Raw genomic sequence first — 18,075 nt, 5'->3', positions numbered from 1 at the left:
ATACCCCACCATCCAGGACATTTCTCATTCAGGGATTAACATGTAATGACCAAAATAACCAACCCAAAATATGTTTAGCATTTTTATATTCCATTTATGCAGGGGTAGATTTGGTATTCACGATTGTTAAAAGGCTGTGTGTTTGCGACCGGACAACAGGGATTGGCTGGTGAGTTAGGGGGAAATGTTTCTTTCTATATAAAGGGAGAGTTCGTCACTGCAAGATTCATTTGGTGATTGTGGTAGGGATAGTGTTTGAAAACCCGAAAAGCTTTGATCTGAATGATTTGAGTTGGATTTCACTTTCCTTCTTAAATTCATCTCCTTTCTAGTGATATGGGTTGTGTTTGTCCAGGTGTTTCAGTATTGAAGGAATGGAGGATTTGACCTGGATTTTGAACATGGGAATCAGCCAAATTCGACCCCAAAATGGGTTGGAGGATCAGAACAAGGTTGAAAGCCCTGGAAAAGAAAAAGAGGTGGTGTCTACTGAAACCGAGCAGGAGACCGAGACCCATTTGGTTCAGGAGAATCCGGATCCTGTCCCTAACAAAGGCCGCACTGCGAAAACCAAACCCAAGCGCAAGAGGTGGAGGAACCCTTCTATGCGTTTTTCAGAATATGAACATAAAAAATGTTGCATCTTATGTGTGTTTGTAGAGTTGTTTTTGGTTCTTTTTTAGTGGTAATTGGTTTTGGTGGAGGTCTTTCAGGCGAGTAAGTGGTGAGGAAAAGACCGTGGTGCCGGCAATGCCCTCTGCCAGACCAAGGAATGAGAGCACCGAGGGCCCAGAGGAAGGAGAAGTTCAGAATGAAACTGAGCTAGTGACTGAACCCCAGATGAACCAGGGTCGAAGCGGAGATGGAGACAAGGACCCCAAGAAGCTTCGACGGTGGATATACATATACCTGAACCTTTCTGTTATCCTTTCCACTGAATTCTCAAACTCCAATTAAAGAAATAAAATGGAATATTTTCTTTTTCTTTTTATTTATTTATTTATTTTTGGTTTAACATTTGGATATCTCTCCTTTTGTGGCATGTAGAATGCTGGCTAAGAGGCAGTCCGCGCAGAGAACTCGTCTTCGAAAGCGCCAGTATGCTTTGGAACTTGAGGGTCAAGTGAAAGCTCTCGAAGTAACTAAGTCTACAATTTTGTACATTTTCTAGACTCTTAACACGATCCAAAGCATCTACTATATTATTTTGCCTGTTTGTTTGCTTGTTACATGAAGATCGAGGTTGCGATTGCTCCCACAAGGATCAAGTATTTTGATCGGCATAATTCTTCTCTGAAAATGCAAAGCAGTTTGATTGAGCAAAAAATCTCAGTCTATACTGATGAACTTGTGTCCAAAAGAGGTTTGCTATACATCTCTAGATATCTCTTCTCCCACATTTGCATAAAATTGAGACAATCATAATTTATGTATTATAAAATTTTGCAGCTAAATACGAGAATCTGACACTGGAGAGGGAGATGCTGACCCAGCTTTATATGCTGCAACGCCAACGCCGTCTACAACAGTCAAGCATGGCGCCGCCCGATCCTGGGCTTCAGGCCATGAACAACATGAACTGGAACCAACCACGAGCTGGGCAGCTGGTGGGTCCTGGTCAATTGATGGGTCATGGTCAGATGGTGGGGCAAGGTGTGGATACAATGGCGAATATGAACGTGAACCAAGCTGGGCCACAGCGGTTTATCAGACCTGGGTTGCAGCCTGTTCTGAACATGAGCTTCAACCAGCCTCCAGGGACTAAGAATATGCTGAACTGTCCAAGTTTCAACAGATTGGGAATGTGAATTAGCTTCTACCCAATTGGTGTGGGAGAGATGATGAATTTGAGTTTGAATTCATAATTTCTGCTGTATCTGATGAAAGCACTTTTCTCCTCCAGCCTCTTTCTCGGTTGCCAAAGTAGAGAATAAAAGGTTTCTCTTTGGGAGTACATAATCATGAAAAATTGAGGAATAAATGTGGAGTTCCATTCTTGACAGTAAATGTTAAGTTAAATCATAGAACATTGGAAGGTTCAAGGTTTTCTCCTCCACCAAATTGTGCCATTGACTTCTAATAAAGATGATTGATTTTGCAAATGACTTCTCTGATCAGATCTTAATTCATGAATTCATGGCATCGAACAAGCAACCAATGGCATTACCCAAAGTTGAGTATTATTTGAGTAATTATTGCACCATTTGTTTTCTATATATATATTCACCATTAATTACTTACTCAATTTTCACGACATATGATATGATATTAAACTCAAAATAAATTTAATATTAAATTAAATCATAAAATATTTTTAAAAGTGAATATGAGTATAGATTGCACATCTTGGTTTGTCTTGTCACCTTAAAATGCTATCATAAATTAAGAGTCTTTATGCTTTATGTTTTACAAATTCATGTTTAAGATTCAATGTATATATGATAGCATCTAGATGCAAATTATATCAAATCTATATGCCAGTGAAAGAAGACGATTTCAATTTTACCGGCATATATTAAACTCAAAATAAATTCAATACTAAATTAAATCATAAAATATTTTTAAAAGTAAATATTCGATTATTTAATGGATTGTGCAATTGGGTTTATCTTGTCACCTCCAAATGCTATCACAAAGAGTGAGTTTCCCAAATTCATGCTTGAGATTCAATGCCTATATGATACCATCTAGAAGTTAATTGTCTTGTACTTCATTCTCCATTCAATAGTACTAAAATCAAATGTATAGGCAAGTGAAAGAAAATGATTTCAAAATAAATTCACTATTAAATTACATCATAAAATATTTTTAAAAGTGAATATTCAATTATTTAATGGATTGTGCAATTGGGTTTATCGTGTCACCTCCAAATGCTACGACAAAGAGTGAGTTTTCCAAATTCATGCTTGAGATTCAATGCCTATATGATACCATCTAGAAGTAATTGTCTTGTACTTCCTTCTCCATTAAGTAGTACCAAAATCAAATGTATAGGTAAGCGAAAGAAAATGATTTCAAAATAAATTCATTATTAAATTACATCATAAAATATTTTTAAAAGTGAATATTCGATTATTTAATGGATTGTGCAATTGGGTTTATCGTGTCACCTCCAAATGCTATGACAAAGAGTGAGTTTTCCAAATTCATGCTTGAGATTCAATGCCTATATGATACCATCTAGAAGTTAATTGTCTTGTACTTCCTTCTCCATTCAATAGTACTAAAATCAAATGTATAAAGAAAATGATTTCAAAATAAATTCACTATTAAATTACATCATAAAATATTTTTAAAAAGGAATCTATTATTAGTCTATAGATTGAACCATTTGTTTTTTCTTGTCATCTCTAAATGCTATCACAAAGAGTCTATATATAAATGCTATCACAAAGAGTCCATATAGGCCTCATGTACTATTTTTATGCCTTGGGGTTCAACAAATTCATGCTTAAGATTCAATGCATATATGATAGCATGTAGAAGCTAATTGTTTCCTGCTTCCAACACCATTAATTACTTACAGAAATCAAGAGGTCAATAAGTATAACAAAAAAATTGTTATAAAATTTGACACAGAATTAAAATATTTAAATTAAATGCAGGATTTATTTTTAGATTTTAGGCTATAATTACATACCTTATAAGTGCAAATAATTATCGACTTGTCATATCAACATTTAAATTCATTGAATGACAGGCCCTTATTATGAGATATAATGAGTATATCACAATTGTTTAGTGCGCCACATATGGGAAAAATATTGTACAAAATCAAGGTATAATTATTATTATTTTTATTACTAAATGAGGGACATTTTAATTGTGATAGAATTAATGGTCATTATGGTCTCATATTAGTTTGCAAGGACTCCACCACATAGATACCTTTTTATTCTTCTCTTCTGCAAGAGATATATATCTTTTTAGGGTTAATTTTATTGAGATTTCCTAAGTTAAATATACTAAGTCACCATAGGTTTCCAATTTCGTGTACTTTTATAAATGTATTTCATATTTAAATTTTATATTTTAAAGAATAAAATTTAATTTTTAGAGAATTGTTAAAAACTCCTATTTAAAATATTTTTACTTAAAATCTCTTTAGAAAATAAATTTAATAAGCGAAATAAATTTATAAGGATCCTGATTGATGAAATTTGAAACAAATGATAATTGAGTGTATTTATATCAAACCCTCAGAGGTCCCGATAAAATTAACCCTATCTTTTTATTCTTGCCTTCTAAAAGATATAGATCTTTTTTTCTCTAATAGTGCTCCTTAGATGTAGGCTTTTTTTCAAAGACATACTATGTGTCTAATGTTAGAACTTTAATATATATTTATATACATTTGACCAATTGTGTTACTACCTATTTTGCTTTCAAAGAATTGATCGAAACATGAGCAATTAAAGAAAAATAAAATTAATTAGAAATCACAAACCATTTTTAAATTATGTATAATACAAATTTGATAGGTTTGAATCCTATGACTTGTGGTGCTCCGGTCCTTTCAGTACCATCATCAAAAACCTTACGAAAGTGATAACACAGTTCTACTTGAAATCAGAACATAGATTTTGTTTCTGTTTTCTGACCATGCTCTCTCTCTCAAGAAGAGTCTTGCTCTCAGTTCTGAATCCGCAGTCAAGTGGGTGAGCTTCGTTCAAGTTGGTTTCAAGTACAATGAATGGAGAAAATGAAAGGAAAATAAGGCAGAAACCATATAAGGAGAGATCTATATTTGCCAATTGTTACATTTTAGGACAATTGAACATGGAAAATGCTGTATAAATATAACCAGAATGCAGTCTCATTTTTTGTATCATTCCCTTGAATGTGGGTACCTAATTGTACTAAGTAGAAAGTGAATTATCTTTGCAAGATCTTCTTGGGTTTCCTCTAAAATTTGCATTTACTGCTTTGTTTTTGCAGGTGAAGACGTGTTGCAGAAATGGAGAATGGGAAGCAGCCTTGCACCATGGGGCTACAGTTAACAATAAGCAAAAACCCGAATGGAGGGCCTTCTTCCACTGGTAGCCAGGCCTTTAAGATGATTTCTCCGGTGGATATTCCATGCGGTACTCCTCCATTTCCTTTATTCAAAAAACCCTCCTTCATGAACCATGTTGGAGATGGCCGCAGTGGGACTATGAAGCAATATCCAGAGCCTTCCCAAGGTAAGCTCAGTACTCCAGATGATAGAAACAAGCAAATATTGATGCAACATCAACCATCAGATAAGGCACCAATCTCGGGTGATGGAGTAGCAGCATCTTCTAGCAGTGGTTTGCCTTTGAATTCTGATAAGCCTGGAAATGAACCAAAGTCCAAATGGGATCGGAACCTGAACAATTCTAACATGGATCCGAAAAAGCTCAAAAGGTGAAGGATTTTTTCTTGTATTAATTGCTATGATCAATACTGCAGTTCGTTTGTAGAAATTGTTCCATTTCTATATTGTTTCCAACTTTCTCTCTATTAATTTTTTTTTCTCTTTTTTTTTTTAATGTTGATTTTGGTTGTAGGATCCTTTCAAACAGACTTTCCGCTCAAAAATCTAGGCAGAAAAAATTTCAATACATTGATGAAATGGAAAGAAAGGTGAAAGCCTTAGAGGTAACAGAGATCTCTCTATTCAACATAACACCATGATATTCAAAGCTACAAACAATGACTAATAATATTTAATTATTCATCAATCTTTTCTACATAAACAGGCTGAAATATCTTTGCTCACTCCTCAAGTAGCAGTTCAGGAACACCGGGTTGAATTATTGAAAATGGAGAACAGTTTCTTGAATCAAAAGTTGGCTTCCGTGGAAGAGAAGAATGTGATAAAAGATGGTTGGAGTGCAACCCCCTTTCTCTACCACACAGAAACCCTATTGATCAATGAGAAAAAGTATATGGTTTAAAAAATTAACGTCTTTTCTTTTGTTTGCAGCTGTAGTGGAACAGAAAAGAGAGGAAGTGAGGAGGCTTAAGGAGATTTACAGGCTTCAACAACAGCAAATCCAGGGTAGAGGAATGTTCAGTTGGAAAATGGGATTCATGTGAATGATGATCAAAAACTCAAACAGCCATGATGGTGGGGATAGAGAATAATTTTCTTTTTTTCCCCTTATGATTCAAATATCTCCACTCCTGTTATTGATCTTCCTTTGTTTTTAGGGTTTAGGACATGTTTTCTTGTCTTAATTTGTTCATTGTGGAATCTCCTTTTTTGGCTTCCTTTTTATGTGGACTCCAGCCAGGTTAGATTATTGTTGTGTGCTTCCTTTTATTGCAAACCAAATTTATTTTCAAACACAATCACTATCATTGTCTTTATAATAATTGATTAGGAAATCATGGCTTTTGATCTGTTATTTTTGTTTCTCTATCAATCTTTGTCACCTCCATGGCACCTATCTCTTGTTTACTTATCAGTATGCTTTCTCCTTTCTTCCCCTTCTACACTCTCTTAATGGTGATATCGTTTTCTTTAATTATCAACCTATGGAACCCCGCTGGCTTTTTTTTTTTCTCTCTTAATTCCTTATTTTTATTCCTTCTTTCTCTCCCTTCTCCTAACCTCTCTTAATATGCTGCTAAGTTTCACACAAACACGTACATGTACACAAGACACATGTGTGCCTTTCTTTCTTTTCTTAACCAGAAGGACATCAAATCGTCCATGGACGTATGTCTTTCAAACCAAGCACTAAGGCAACTTTCTTTCAAGGAACATGGGGCTGTGCAAGCAATTCAATGCTAAATTAGAGACAAAAGCCTAATTAGTGTTTAGTTCCCTTTATCTAACCACTACAAAATAGATAAACAACACTTCTTTCCGTAGTGCATTTATTATTATTATTATTATTTTATCAACTACAAAATAGACAAACAATGACGCTTTTTTCCATGGCTCTTAAAAAGAGTGTCAATATTGAGTGTAATGTGTAATATATAATGGCGTTTGATAGCCAGATAATAATAACGCTTGTTATTGGAATCCTTGGCGTTTAATTTGTACAAGCATCCTTAAATAATTTACCTTTTCTTATCCTTGGCACTTTTGTGAAGCGCCATCTTCTAATAGCCTATATATACCTTTTTCTAAAATTTCAGCTTCACACTGCAAAATAGACCCACCAAATAGAGTTCCCTTCACTCTCATACCTCGACAAGATACATTGAAGATCTGCCCATGAAAACACAACTACAAAACTACATTAGTCACTCTCACACTCCAACAAGATATCAACGATCTACTAGCAAGCTGTTAGAAATTTAGAAGACAACTATTAATCACCCTAGCATGACCTTGTAAAGAGTGTTAAGGTTGATGTAAAAACAAACATAAAATACAATGACCCTTCTATAAGTGTCAGGGTAAAAAAGCAATTGAATATATATAGTGCCTATAAAAAACATCATTGTCTTTGTTATTGCACATATGATGACACTTTCTATAAGTGTCGAGATTACTAATCAAACAAACAATGACTTTAATTTGTGGTGACAATTTGGTAAATTGACTACAAAACAATGACACTAATTACAAGTATCAAGGAAAACACTTTCGATAAACGATGACTCTTATTAGTGACACAAAAGATAGCATATGCTATATTCATTTCTTGACCGTCAATAATATTATGTTTCTATGAAGCATCATTATATCTATTCCATGATGTTTTAAAAATGTCATTAATTCTTTTTTTCTTGTAGAGCCTCATAAAGGCAAACATCAATCAAAGATAAGGATTGCCATGTCTTTTGTTGTAAATATCTAGTATGTTCTTAGAATAGGGTGGTAATATTCAATCTCTCTATCATTTCCGTTGTTTTCCCTCTTCTTTTCCAATATCCTTATTTGCATGATAGTTAAAGAACGCTCACCATGGCATTCCTTTTGCATAGGTATTTAGTTAAGGAAAAGTATGTTTTGGTACATTCTTTTAGGAAAAAAAATACAAAAAAAGATTAAGATTTATAAAATTCAAACTTAATACAATCAACTCAAAATATTTAGCATTTTGTGCACTTTTAGGTTAAAGGCAGTATCTTTAACTTGAATGAATATTATATTATATGAAATTTGAATTATTTTTAGAGGATTTTTATTTATTTATTTCCTCAAAATAGTATACCCAAACATACTTTTCCCATTTAGTTGTGGGGGTGAAAGTTTCACGAAGTAACTCATGGTTGGATCAATCCCAATACTAACATCAACCATTATTTTTCCCTTTCTTATTCTTCTTTTCTTCTTCTTTCTATCTTAATTAATGAACCAATTTTTCTACTTCAATGCAACATACATACAAATTTCTATAATTATAAAAGTGATCACTTCTACTATATAATCCTCATCTCCTTCTTTCATAATAACAATTTTTTTCTTGTTATATATTCACATACATACTACATACAAGCATATATATATATATATATATATATATATATATATATAAATGTATAGAACTTAAAATTTGGGTTATGGACTTTCCTTAGTGAGTTAACCAATTGATCCTACGTCTCTTTGATTGGGCCCTTACCTTGATTTGTGTTCCCATGCATGTTTCTATGTCATGGACATACATACATACATACATATATATTAAATTTTCATAAAACTTAAATTTAATCCTTACTTTCCTTAGTAAGTTAACAACCTATTGATCCTATGTCTCTTTGATTGGGCCCTTACCTTGATTCACGTTCCCATGCATGTTTCTACATCATGGACATATCCAAATGCTAAATAAGTGATCTATTCGAATTATAAATATACATAAATTAAACATTCTTAAACCAATAAGGGGATTCTATTTGAAATTCAAATTGTATTAAACTCTACCAAAGAGTTTTTTGTGTGACTTAAGCCAATAAGTGTTGCTATTTCAAATTCAAATTGTGTTAACCTCTACTAAAGAGTTCTTTGAGTGAGTGCAAACGTTTTGCACTTTACCATTATCATGAGGAATGTTATGAGTTCACATTTGAGAATGTAAAACTAGAGCTAGTCTTAGCACTAACACATAACTAGCAAATACATGCTATAAGACTTTATTTGAATTATACAAAGTTCAAGTAAAGATGAATAAAAAAATATTAGTGAGAAAAAAAAATGAAAATCAAGGGTAAATAAAATATAAATTTAAACATAATTTTTTTCGTCTCATCTTTCTTTCAATTATAATATTTTTTTATACAAAAACATAGAATTTGAAACAAAAATTTCATTATATTATATCTTTCACACTAAACCAAATAAGAAAATTAAGTGTTCAACTGCATCTTCCCATGAAACTAAAATAACCTGCTTAGATCAATAGCATGTCTATGACAACTATGCGAACCCTTTCCAAGACTTGAGGCATCACACTTCAATGAATCATGCCTCTACATCCTTTGACATTCTTCTTTTGAATTGATTAAGAACATTCCTAATATAAGCTAACAACCAATCTATAATCCACAAAAAAAAAAAACAAAACAAAACAAAACAAAAAAAATTGAATCTTTATTTCTAAATGACTAGTGATGTGATTATCAAGAATAAATGTAGTCATGTATCATTTGGTCGAAGCCCTTTAGTCTACAAGTGCGAGAAAACCATGCTTTAGTTTGAGGTCATACAATAATAATTATAAAAAAAATCAATACTAGGAAGACTTTAGCATTTCCTCACAGTTACTTTATACTTCAACAGATATCTTTCAAGCTTAGCACACTAGGTCATATTGATGCATATGCATATATAGTCCATGAATTTGGAAATTGTAGGTGAAGGTTGGTTGTAGATCACGAGGTAATTAAATAGAGGGATGCTACTACTTAATTTGTTAAGGAAACTCTAGAAATTTCAGAAGTTGCCAATCAATATTAGTAATTAATACAAAAGGGCTACAAGTCAAGAATCTTAGTTTAGCTCAAATCAAGTCTAAGTACCATGCCATCAACATACCTAGCCAATCATTTGAACAATTCTCCTTTTTCATTTACCTACTATTTTTGAGACTCATACAAGGTTTTTAGTAAATCTTTGAAAATCAAGACCATGTTCTTTAGTCCCTGTAATGCTTTGAGAAATATGATTCACTAATATAAAGTTCTTTTTTCTTTTCTTTTTTATTTAGAGCTACATTCGTCCTTTAACCTCCAATTATCAACAACTATACTAACTAAAGAATCATATAGTTTAATTGCATGTAATAAGTGATTAATTAATTTGAAATAGCAACATGATCGAAATTGCTAAACCCTTTATTACTCTTGACCAATTGTCCTTACAAGTTGACAGTAATTGCATATTAAAAATGACAAAATGAAACATTCTAAATTAGACATACTTATGATTAGAAATATTAGTATTTTAACTACTTGACGTTGACAGATCATTTGAAAATAACAAATGTTAGATAACGAAATGCAATGGATGTCAAATGACCAGTTTATAAGTAAATAATTAACTTGAAATAGTAATATGATTGAAATTTTTAAACCCTTGATTTCTCTTTACCTTAATGATTGATTATATATAATCTTGAAAATTTGTCGTATGTATGTAACGGAACAAGTTGACACTACTTGCATATTAAAAATAACAAAAAACGGTTGCAACATTTTAATTTAGATACTAACGATCATAAATATCGGTTTTTAACAACTAGACGTTGACATATCATTTGAAGTTAACGGATGTCAAAGAATGAAATGTGATACCTTCCAAATCATATGCAAATTATCATAAACACGTGCATTTACTACTTTTTTTTTAACGATTTGAAGTTAACATATCATTTGAAAATAACAGATGTCAGATGATGAAATGTGACCTTCTAGATCAAATGCTAATTATCATAAATATTTGCATTCAATAACTTAATATATGTCGAACACTAAGGAAATAACAGATAACAAGAATGCTACCTTCTATTATGAACAGTAAGAAGCAGGTACAAGCACATTTTAACTTCTAGGCCCTAATGGCCTCTAATAAAATGAAGAATGGAATGCAGCGTAAGAGCTAGGTCATATGCTAATAATCATGAGTACACACATTTTATTAGTATATATGTCTTATTGGGTGGAATAACACCAAGAAAGACATAGGCCATCAATATGGGAAAGTTTTTCTTACTCATGTGGTCTGTAGAGTGATAATGATCATGGCATATTAGCCTGAAGTCAGTTTTGAAAATAAGAGGTCTTAATCTTCATTCATCTAACTTGGTAGCTTTCAAATTTCGCACACATTCATAAAAGAGTTCTATAGATCATTAAAGAGGATTCATAAAAGAAAATCACAAAGACTAAAAAGACTTACTTGACTGTGCTATATTGGGCTTGGCTAGCACAGAACATGTATCAATCTTGGGTACAGCAGCAATTTGCAAATCTGAACATGCAATAACCTACTGGCTCAGAGCATATTTTCAGTGCATCAGTAGTTTGCAAAACCCAGCTAGACTGAACTTTACTGACAAAACAGTCCAAACCTAACGATAATATTTTCCATCTTCATGCTATTCTCATTGTTCTAGGGCTAATAACAATATTTAGACCTACAAATCTGACCCCACCAGGTGCATTTGAGTCAGGAAATGGTTCTTAAATTTCTGGCAGTATCTTCAAACTGCACACTGAAATTAAAGTATAATAAAGTAGGGTTATGTTTGGTGATTTGTCTGAATTAATGTACTTATTTTCTGCCTATCTATATATATATAGAGGGGAAAGGCAAGGTTCTCTATCTCCAGAAAATTATCACATCTTCTTAGGGTTAGTATAAATTGTGAGTCCTTTTTTCCGTTTCATGTATTTTCTGCTAACATAGCTGTTGCCTGCTTGTTTTGCAGGCATAGCAATGGATGGCATGAACAGAAAGGATCGCTTCGGACTTCCGCCTCTGCCACAGCCACCTCGGTCTAGGGCTCCTTCAACCCTTGTACCCCCTATGCCATCTCAACTTGGGAGGCAACCCCAGTTGATGATGATCAGTGGTGGGGATGGCAGGAGGCCATTTCCAGAAGGATTGAGCCGCAACATCATTCCCCAGAATCAGTCTCAACACCCTGAAAATGATCCAATCTCCACTGGTCTTGTAGTCTCCGCCGCTGGTGTTGGTTCTGGAGTCACTTTCAGAACTGAATCCATGACTGTGAGTGATGCCAGGGGTACACAACCAGACCCTAACATGGATGACAGGAGACTCAGACGGTTGGCCCATTTCTGCTTTCATCTCTTTTCTTTTCAATCACCTATCAATTACTTTTGTTATTCTTTCAATGATGGGGAGCCCCTAAGCATTTGCAATTATTCTGTTGGTTCACAGGCTTCTTTCAAACCGAGTGTCTGCTCAGAGATCTAGAATGAGAAGGACTAACTACATTAATGAATTGGAAAACCATGTGAAAGAACTTGAGGTACTGTCCCTAAAATTCTTGGTTATTCAACATAACAGAACTCTCTCCTAAAATCTGCAGGTATCAGCTTTTATTATTATTATTATTATTATTATCTATATGTGTATATGTTCAGACCCGGCTAGCAGAACTCTCTCCTGAATTGATAGTATACCAAGGGAAGAAAAAGCTGCTACAACTGGAGAATGAGTTGATGAAACAAAAGAAGACCATGATTCAAGAACATCTGAATCTCAAACATGGTATAAATCACTCATTTTTTCTCCCCATCTCTCCCTGGCCTTCCTCTTTTTCCTCTCTCTGACAGTAATGCTCATTTCCGGCAGCTGAAACTAAGGCTCACCAAAAGGAAATTTATCACCTTAAGCAACTTTTTGAGATGCAACAGCAGCAAAACCAGGCATGGATGTCCTCCTGCACATCTGGGCCGGTGGATTATATCACAAATCAAGGCATGTATCAGGCTTGGCCTGTTCAGAACATGTATCAACCTTGGGTGGAGCAGGCTGAGAATCCCGACATCCTTCAACCAACCGGGTGGGAGAATTCAGGGAGTTTGGGAATATCAATTTCTGAGCCTAATGAGAAGGTGACTTCCGAGGCATATCAACCTGCTTCGGAAGTGAAGGGGCTTAAGGAGATATAAAGGCTCCAACAACAGAAAATGCAAGGTTGAGGATTGCTGGTTTAGGATATTGCATTTTCATGAATGAACAGATTGAAAACTCTAGCCAGGCTGGTTGGCTTAGAGGACGATTGCGTTTTTTTTCCCTTCTGATTTGAATTTCTCCATTCCTGTTGTTGTTCTTGCTTAGTTTGTTTCTAGGGTTTAGGTCCTTTTTTTGTCCTTTTATGGCTTTCTTTGAAATTCAAACTGGTCCAGCTATTTAGTGTGCTTCCTCTTATTGCCAACCAAATTTATCTTTCCCTGTGGTCTGCTGCCAGATAATTTATTTGCTATGGATTGAATCAAAAAGGGAAAAAACTGTAATATCAGTAAATGAGGGTGTTATGTCTGAACCTAAGAACGAATTGAAAAAACAGACATTAAATTATTGAAAGAAATATGAACATGAAGATATATAATTAATCAAGATAATAAAATAGGTAAAGATGATTGCAAACTTGGGTAATGGAATTGCATGTGTCCTGCTGACAGTTCTTTACAATGGTTGGCCTGTTGACACTGCAGATAAAAGCTTAGAGTCTTGGCCTTTTTTTTTTAGTAGATTTAATTCTAAGAAGGGAACCAATTATTTGGCACCGCTACTTCAAATATTATGTATACTAGCTATTAATATTTGAGGAGCTTATAAGAAGAGAGAGTGTATATATGTATGTGGAATAATTAAATGTTGGGGACTTAATTCTAGGAGGTAGCCACCTGTTTGCCTTTTGATGTTATTGGTGATGCCCTTACTTTGTAAGACAAATTCTAATTTCAAGAAAAGGATTGTTATTTTATGTGTGGAATATAATTTCAAGACATGTAACATTGTTCAAGAATTCACTATTTTCTATGGAAATGTGATTTATATATATATAGTTCAAAAACCAATGGTAAGGGTCTTGAGGAGAGAAAATGTTTTGCTTCTCTTAAATAGTAATTATAATAGACATACATATATTGTATAGTTCCACATGACTGCAAAAATGGCTTTCATCTTTTAGCTCAACTTAATATTCTGAGTCATAGCTTGGTGCCCTTGACAGTTGGACCTAGACTGACATAGAACCCTTGATCTCAGTTGTGCTTAGACCTTATTCTTGAGCACATGCAAGTTTCCATTCCACAGCCATTCTCATTGTCTTTGCGATGATTTATCTATTATTTCCTTGTATTCCTCTTCTTTTTTTTTTTTCCTTTTCTCTTGCCTTCTCTTTTTGGTGGTAAATTTAATGTGCGCACACACAAACATATACACAATTAGGCCTAGACCTTACTCAAGCGTATGAAAAGCTTCACTCTACAACAACCCACTGTTTTTAGGATAATTTAAAACGATGATCATGATTTTCTTTTTTTCTTGTTTCTTTCTACATCAACCTTTGGAACCTAATTTCAAGGAAAGGATTGGTATTTTATGTGTGGAATTTAATTTCAAGATATGAAACATTGTTCAATAATTCACTATTTTCTATTTTCTCCTACTAAATGATGGAAATGTGATATGTGATATATATAATTCAAAAGGCAATGGTAAGGGTATGGAGGAGAGAAAATGCAAGCACATCCACACACTACAAACACCCTTTCTTTTACTAGTGATAAGTTCAACATAAGCACATCCACATAAACACATAGCTTCTAACTTCCTAAAACTTGTCTTTTGTTTCTCCTTTTAATTTCTTGACTAAAAGGACTAATCTAAGAACTTCCTAAAACTTCCTAAAACTTTCAAGTAACATTAGGCTAACCCAGACCATTCAACACTACTAAGAACTAATCTCAATTCTCTTTTCTTTTTTTCCCCAGTAAAATAGGTGGAGATTGATGATGATCAAAATGGCAATTAGAAATAAAATAAAGTTTATTTTGGCTATAGATGGATATATTATATATGCCTTTTCCAAATAGGGCAAATTTTCATTTTCCAACCATCACATTTTCTTATTTTCTAGTTCATTATCTTTATTTAATAGTTAGAGAAGTCTTATTGGCTACTTTTCTAACATTCATTTTGCACAAGGATCTCATGATGGGAGTAAAAGTTTCACAAAATAGGTCACAGTTGGATTGATCCCAACACTAACCTCAATTTTTGTTTCTCCTTTGATTTTCTTATTCTTTACATACTCCTGCCTATCTTATAACATGATGAAGCACAATAGGTTATTGCATTTTCCTTGGAGCATGTTGTAAATCATGGTGTTCAAAGAAACAAATGACCATTAATTGATTGTTCTAGTATACTGAAGCTAAATACAGATCTCTAGGCGTTCTATGGCTATAAAACTCATGTGGATTACCTTCCTTCTTCAAGATATTAGTATTCAATTGCTTAAACCACTTCAGTAGTTCTCAGACGTCCAAAACTCCTATCTTCATTGTAAAACAAAAATGTTGACTTTGATAATCGCTTCACATGAGAAAATGTAACAAATTGGAGCATCCATTACCAGACATTCTTATTTCTTCTCATATTGTTAACATACTTGCCAAGTCTCTTTTGTTCCACTCAACATCATTTTTTTCGATTTAAGCTAGGAGTTCACTAGTTTCCCATCTCTAGCTTGAGGGTGCATGATAAGAAAGATCATAATAAGAAAGATCATATGACACTAAAAAGTTTGAAACAAATCTTGTTGAATACAAGATAACTGCTAGAAGTTTCAAACAACTAGAAGTTTTCCTCTTGACTAAGATATACATTGTGAACCCAAATCCTACAAGCTTAAGTTTTTAGAAAAATTGGTTGTTCAATAAATATATGTGTCAATTCATGATACGATCCACCGAATTAGATGCTCGAGTAGGTTTTGTTGTTGTTGCCTCTCAAAGAGTTGCAAAGGAAGAGATGGGGAGAGAAATTAAGTGATACCATGTTTGAGCTTCATCTGTTCTTGAATCATGGTCTTCTTTTGTTTCATTAGCTTATTATCCACTTGTAACAGTGTTTGTTTGCGTTCGAAGAAAATTGCTTTAGGAGAAAAGTGTGCTATATGGACCTATACATATAGATATTAATAGAAATAAAGTAGATACTTTTAGATTTTCCATAAATAGTTTTATGTTCAAAAACAAATAATTTTAGGCACAAAATCGATTACCTCAAGTTGTTTCACTTGGGTTTCCATTTCATTAACTTAGTTAGCCCTTTCCATTCCAAATCTTTAAACAAAAACTTAGCTGGAAAGAAGCTTATGAGTAAACAGAGTATGCAAATGCTAAAGTGCTCTCCACCATTAAAATAATAACAGCAAAAGCAATTGATTCAGTTAGGGTTTGCTTTATGACCCTTAGCATCATCCATAATCATAGATTCAGTTATGGAAGAGACTCTAAAACCAACATTTGTGGTGAAGACTTCAAAACTAGAAGAGATTGGATAATTATGAGAGTATTAAGATTGATTTTGGGGAATGATATTGTGGCTCAATCCCTTTAGAAATAGCCTATTGCTTCCCCTACCATGAAATTGGGATTTTCTCTTTAGTATTGAGATAAGCTAGGTGACAACACAAGGTTTGATGAAGCCTATGTACCCTAAGTGGTTGCGCCTACTATATGCAAGTCTAATAAAGGAAAAATTGAACTATTAGTTTGTACCAACCCTAGTAAGATGTAGTATTTAATAACTTTCTTAAGATGGAGAGCCTTTGCTTTCCCTTTATTATATAGGCAAGAAAATAAATAACTCGTTTAAGAGAAATCATCAAATACAGTCTTATTTTATTGCACCATAATTTTACTCTCTAATTTGATGATAATACCATATTTAATAATCATATCCCATTACAATTGACTCAAATATACTTGGTGGAGCCAATTTTTTGGACTAGATACCAACATTAGCCCTAGAACAACAAGAGAGCATGGGGAATCAATTGTAATATTATAAAACTCAAGTTTGTAACCTACTATTTACTACATGTAGACTCCTCATAAACTGATGATCGTAGTCTAATAAGGTATGTATTATCAATCTCTCAAGATTACCTCTCCAATCCTTGAGTTATAGATTATCTTATTATATAATCAATTGACATACTCTTACTTACAAAAAACGTATGTCATATTCTAATTAAGGAATTATTATAATCATAGTTTTTATTTTTATAATATGTCCTTAGAATCACCCAAGAGGATATACCATCTAAAACCTATGAAAGATCATGATGCCTATATGGAGAATACTTATTGCTACCAACCTTCATCGATAGTGACTCAATCTAAAGTTACTAATGATTTCAACACAAACTCAAAATCCTTTCAAAATTGAGAGTCCATGTAGTATAGTATTTTGGTGTTGATAATTAATGTCGTGATTCTTTATAAGTCTTGTTTTATAGGTAACGATGTACACTAGTATACTCACTATGGGAAACCTAACTATTTTGATGACCAACACAAGTTATTCTTACAACCTCGAATGGATTGCCTAGGTACATGAATCAATTGTCACCAACTCATCAATCTTACAAGGAATTCATAATTTGAATCGTGCAAATACGTAGTCATGAACAATGCAAGTGATGTAGGCCTGAATGCTTAAATATCAATATTACAAACAAATGATAGATGAATAGGAACTCAATTCTAACTTTGTTACATCATGTCTTATTTTTAAAAGTTTTATCCAAAAAACTTTGCCCTACCTCCATAGAAGACATCTACTTATCTTCCCTAGGCTGATTTTTGCATAGATCTGCCATGACCTTTTGCCTAGTTTGATATGCTTTGGAACACATTATCTAACCGAGATTAGAAATAGATATTCCCAAATTTTCTGTATGCTCCCTAGTTGGTTGGTGCATGTTAGGATTCATAAATTGTTGCTACACCCAAGGTTAATACATGTTTTGTGTTTGGTAAGCCTGATAAATGTGTTAATACAAGACATGATCCACAAATTATATGTCCAAGCAACCATAAATGCTAAGTTTTGTTGTTATTACCTATCAAAGAGTTGCCTAAGGTGATATAATTCTA

At 33.5% G+C, this 18,075-nt stretch overlaps 1 protein-coding gene across 1 annotated transcript; it reads left to right on the top strand.

Moving 5' to 3' along the window:
- Positions 1 to 312: 312 nt before the first annotated feature.
- On the top strand, positions 313 to 1,943 carry LOC117915601. The gene is made up of 5 exons (XM_034831200.1): positions 313 to 589; positions 714 to 893; positions 1,048 to 1,138; positions 1,237 to 1,363; positions 1,450 to 1,943. Exons 1-5 carry the CDS (start codon positions 375 to 377, stop codon positions 1,806 to 1,808), a joined length of 972 nt encoding a protein of 323 aa, XP_034687091.1. The 5' UTR covers positions 313 to 374; the 3' UTR covers positions 1,809 to 1,943.
- The last annotated feature ends 16,132 nt before the right edge of the window (positions 1,944 to 18,075 follow it).

Source organism: Vitis riparia, chromosome 6, assembly GCF_004353265.1.
Source record: "Vitis riparia cultivar Riparia Gloire de Montpellier isolate 1030 chromosome 6, EGFV_Vit.rip_1.0, whole genome shotgun sequence".
NCBI classification, from domain to species: Eukaryota; Viridiplantae; Streptophyta; class Magnoliopsida; order Vitales; family Vitaceae; genus Vitis; species Vitis riparia.
This window is presented reverse-complemented; position numbering and strand designations above follow the sequence as displayed.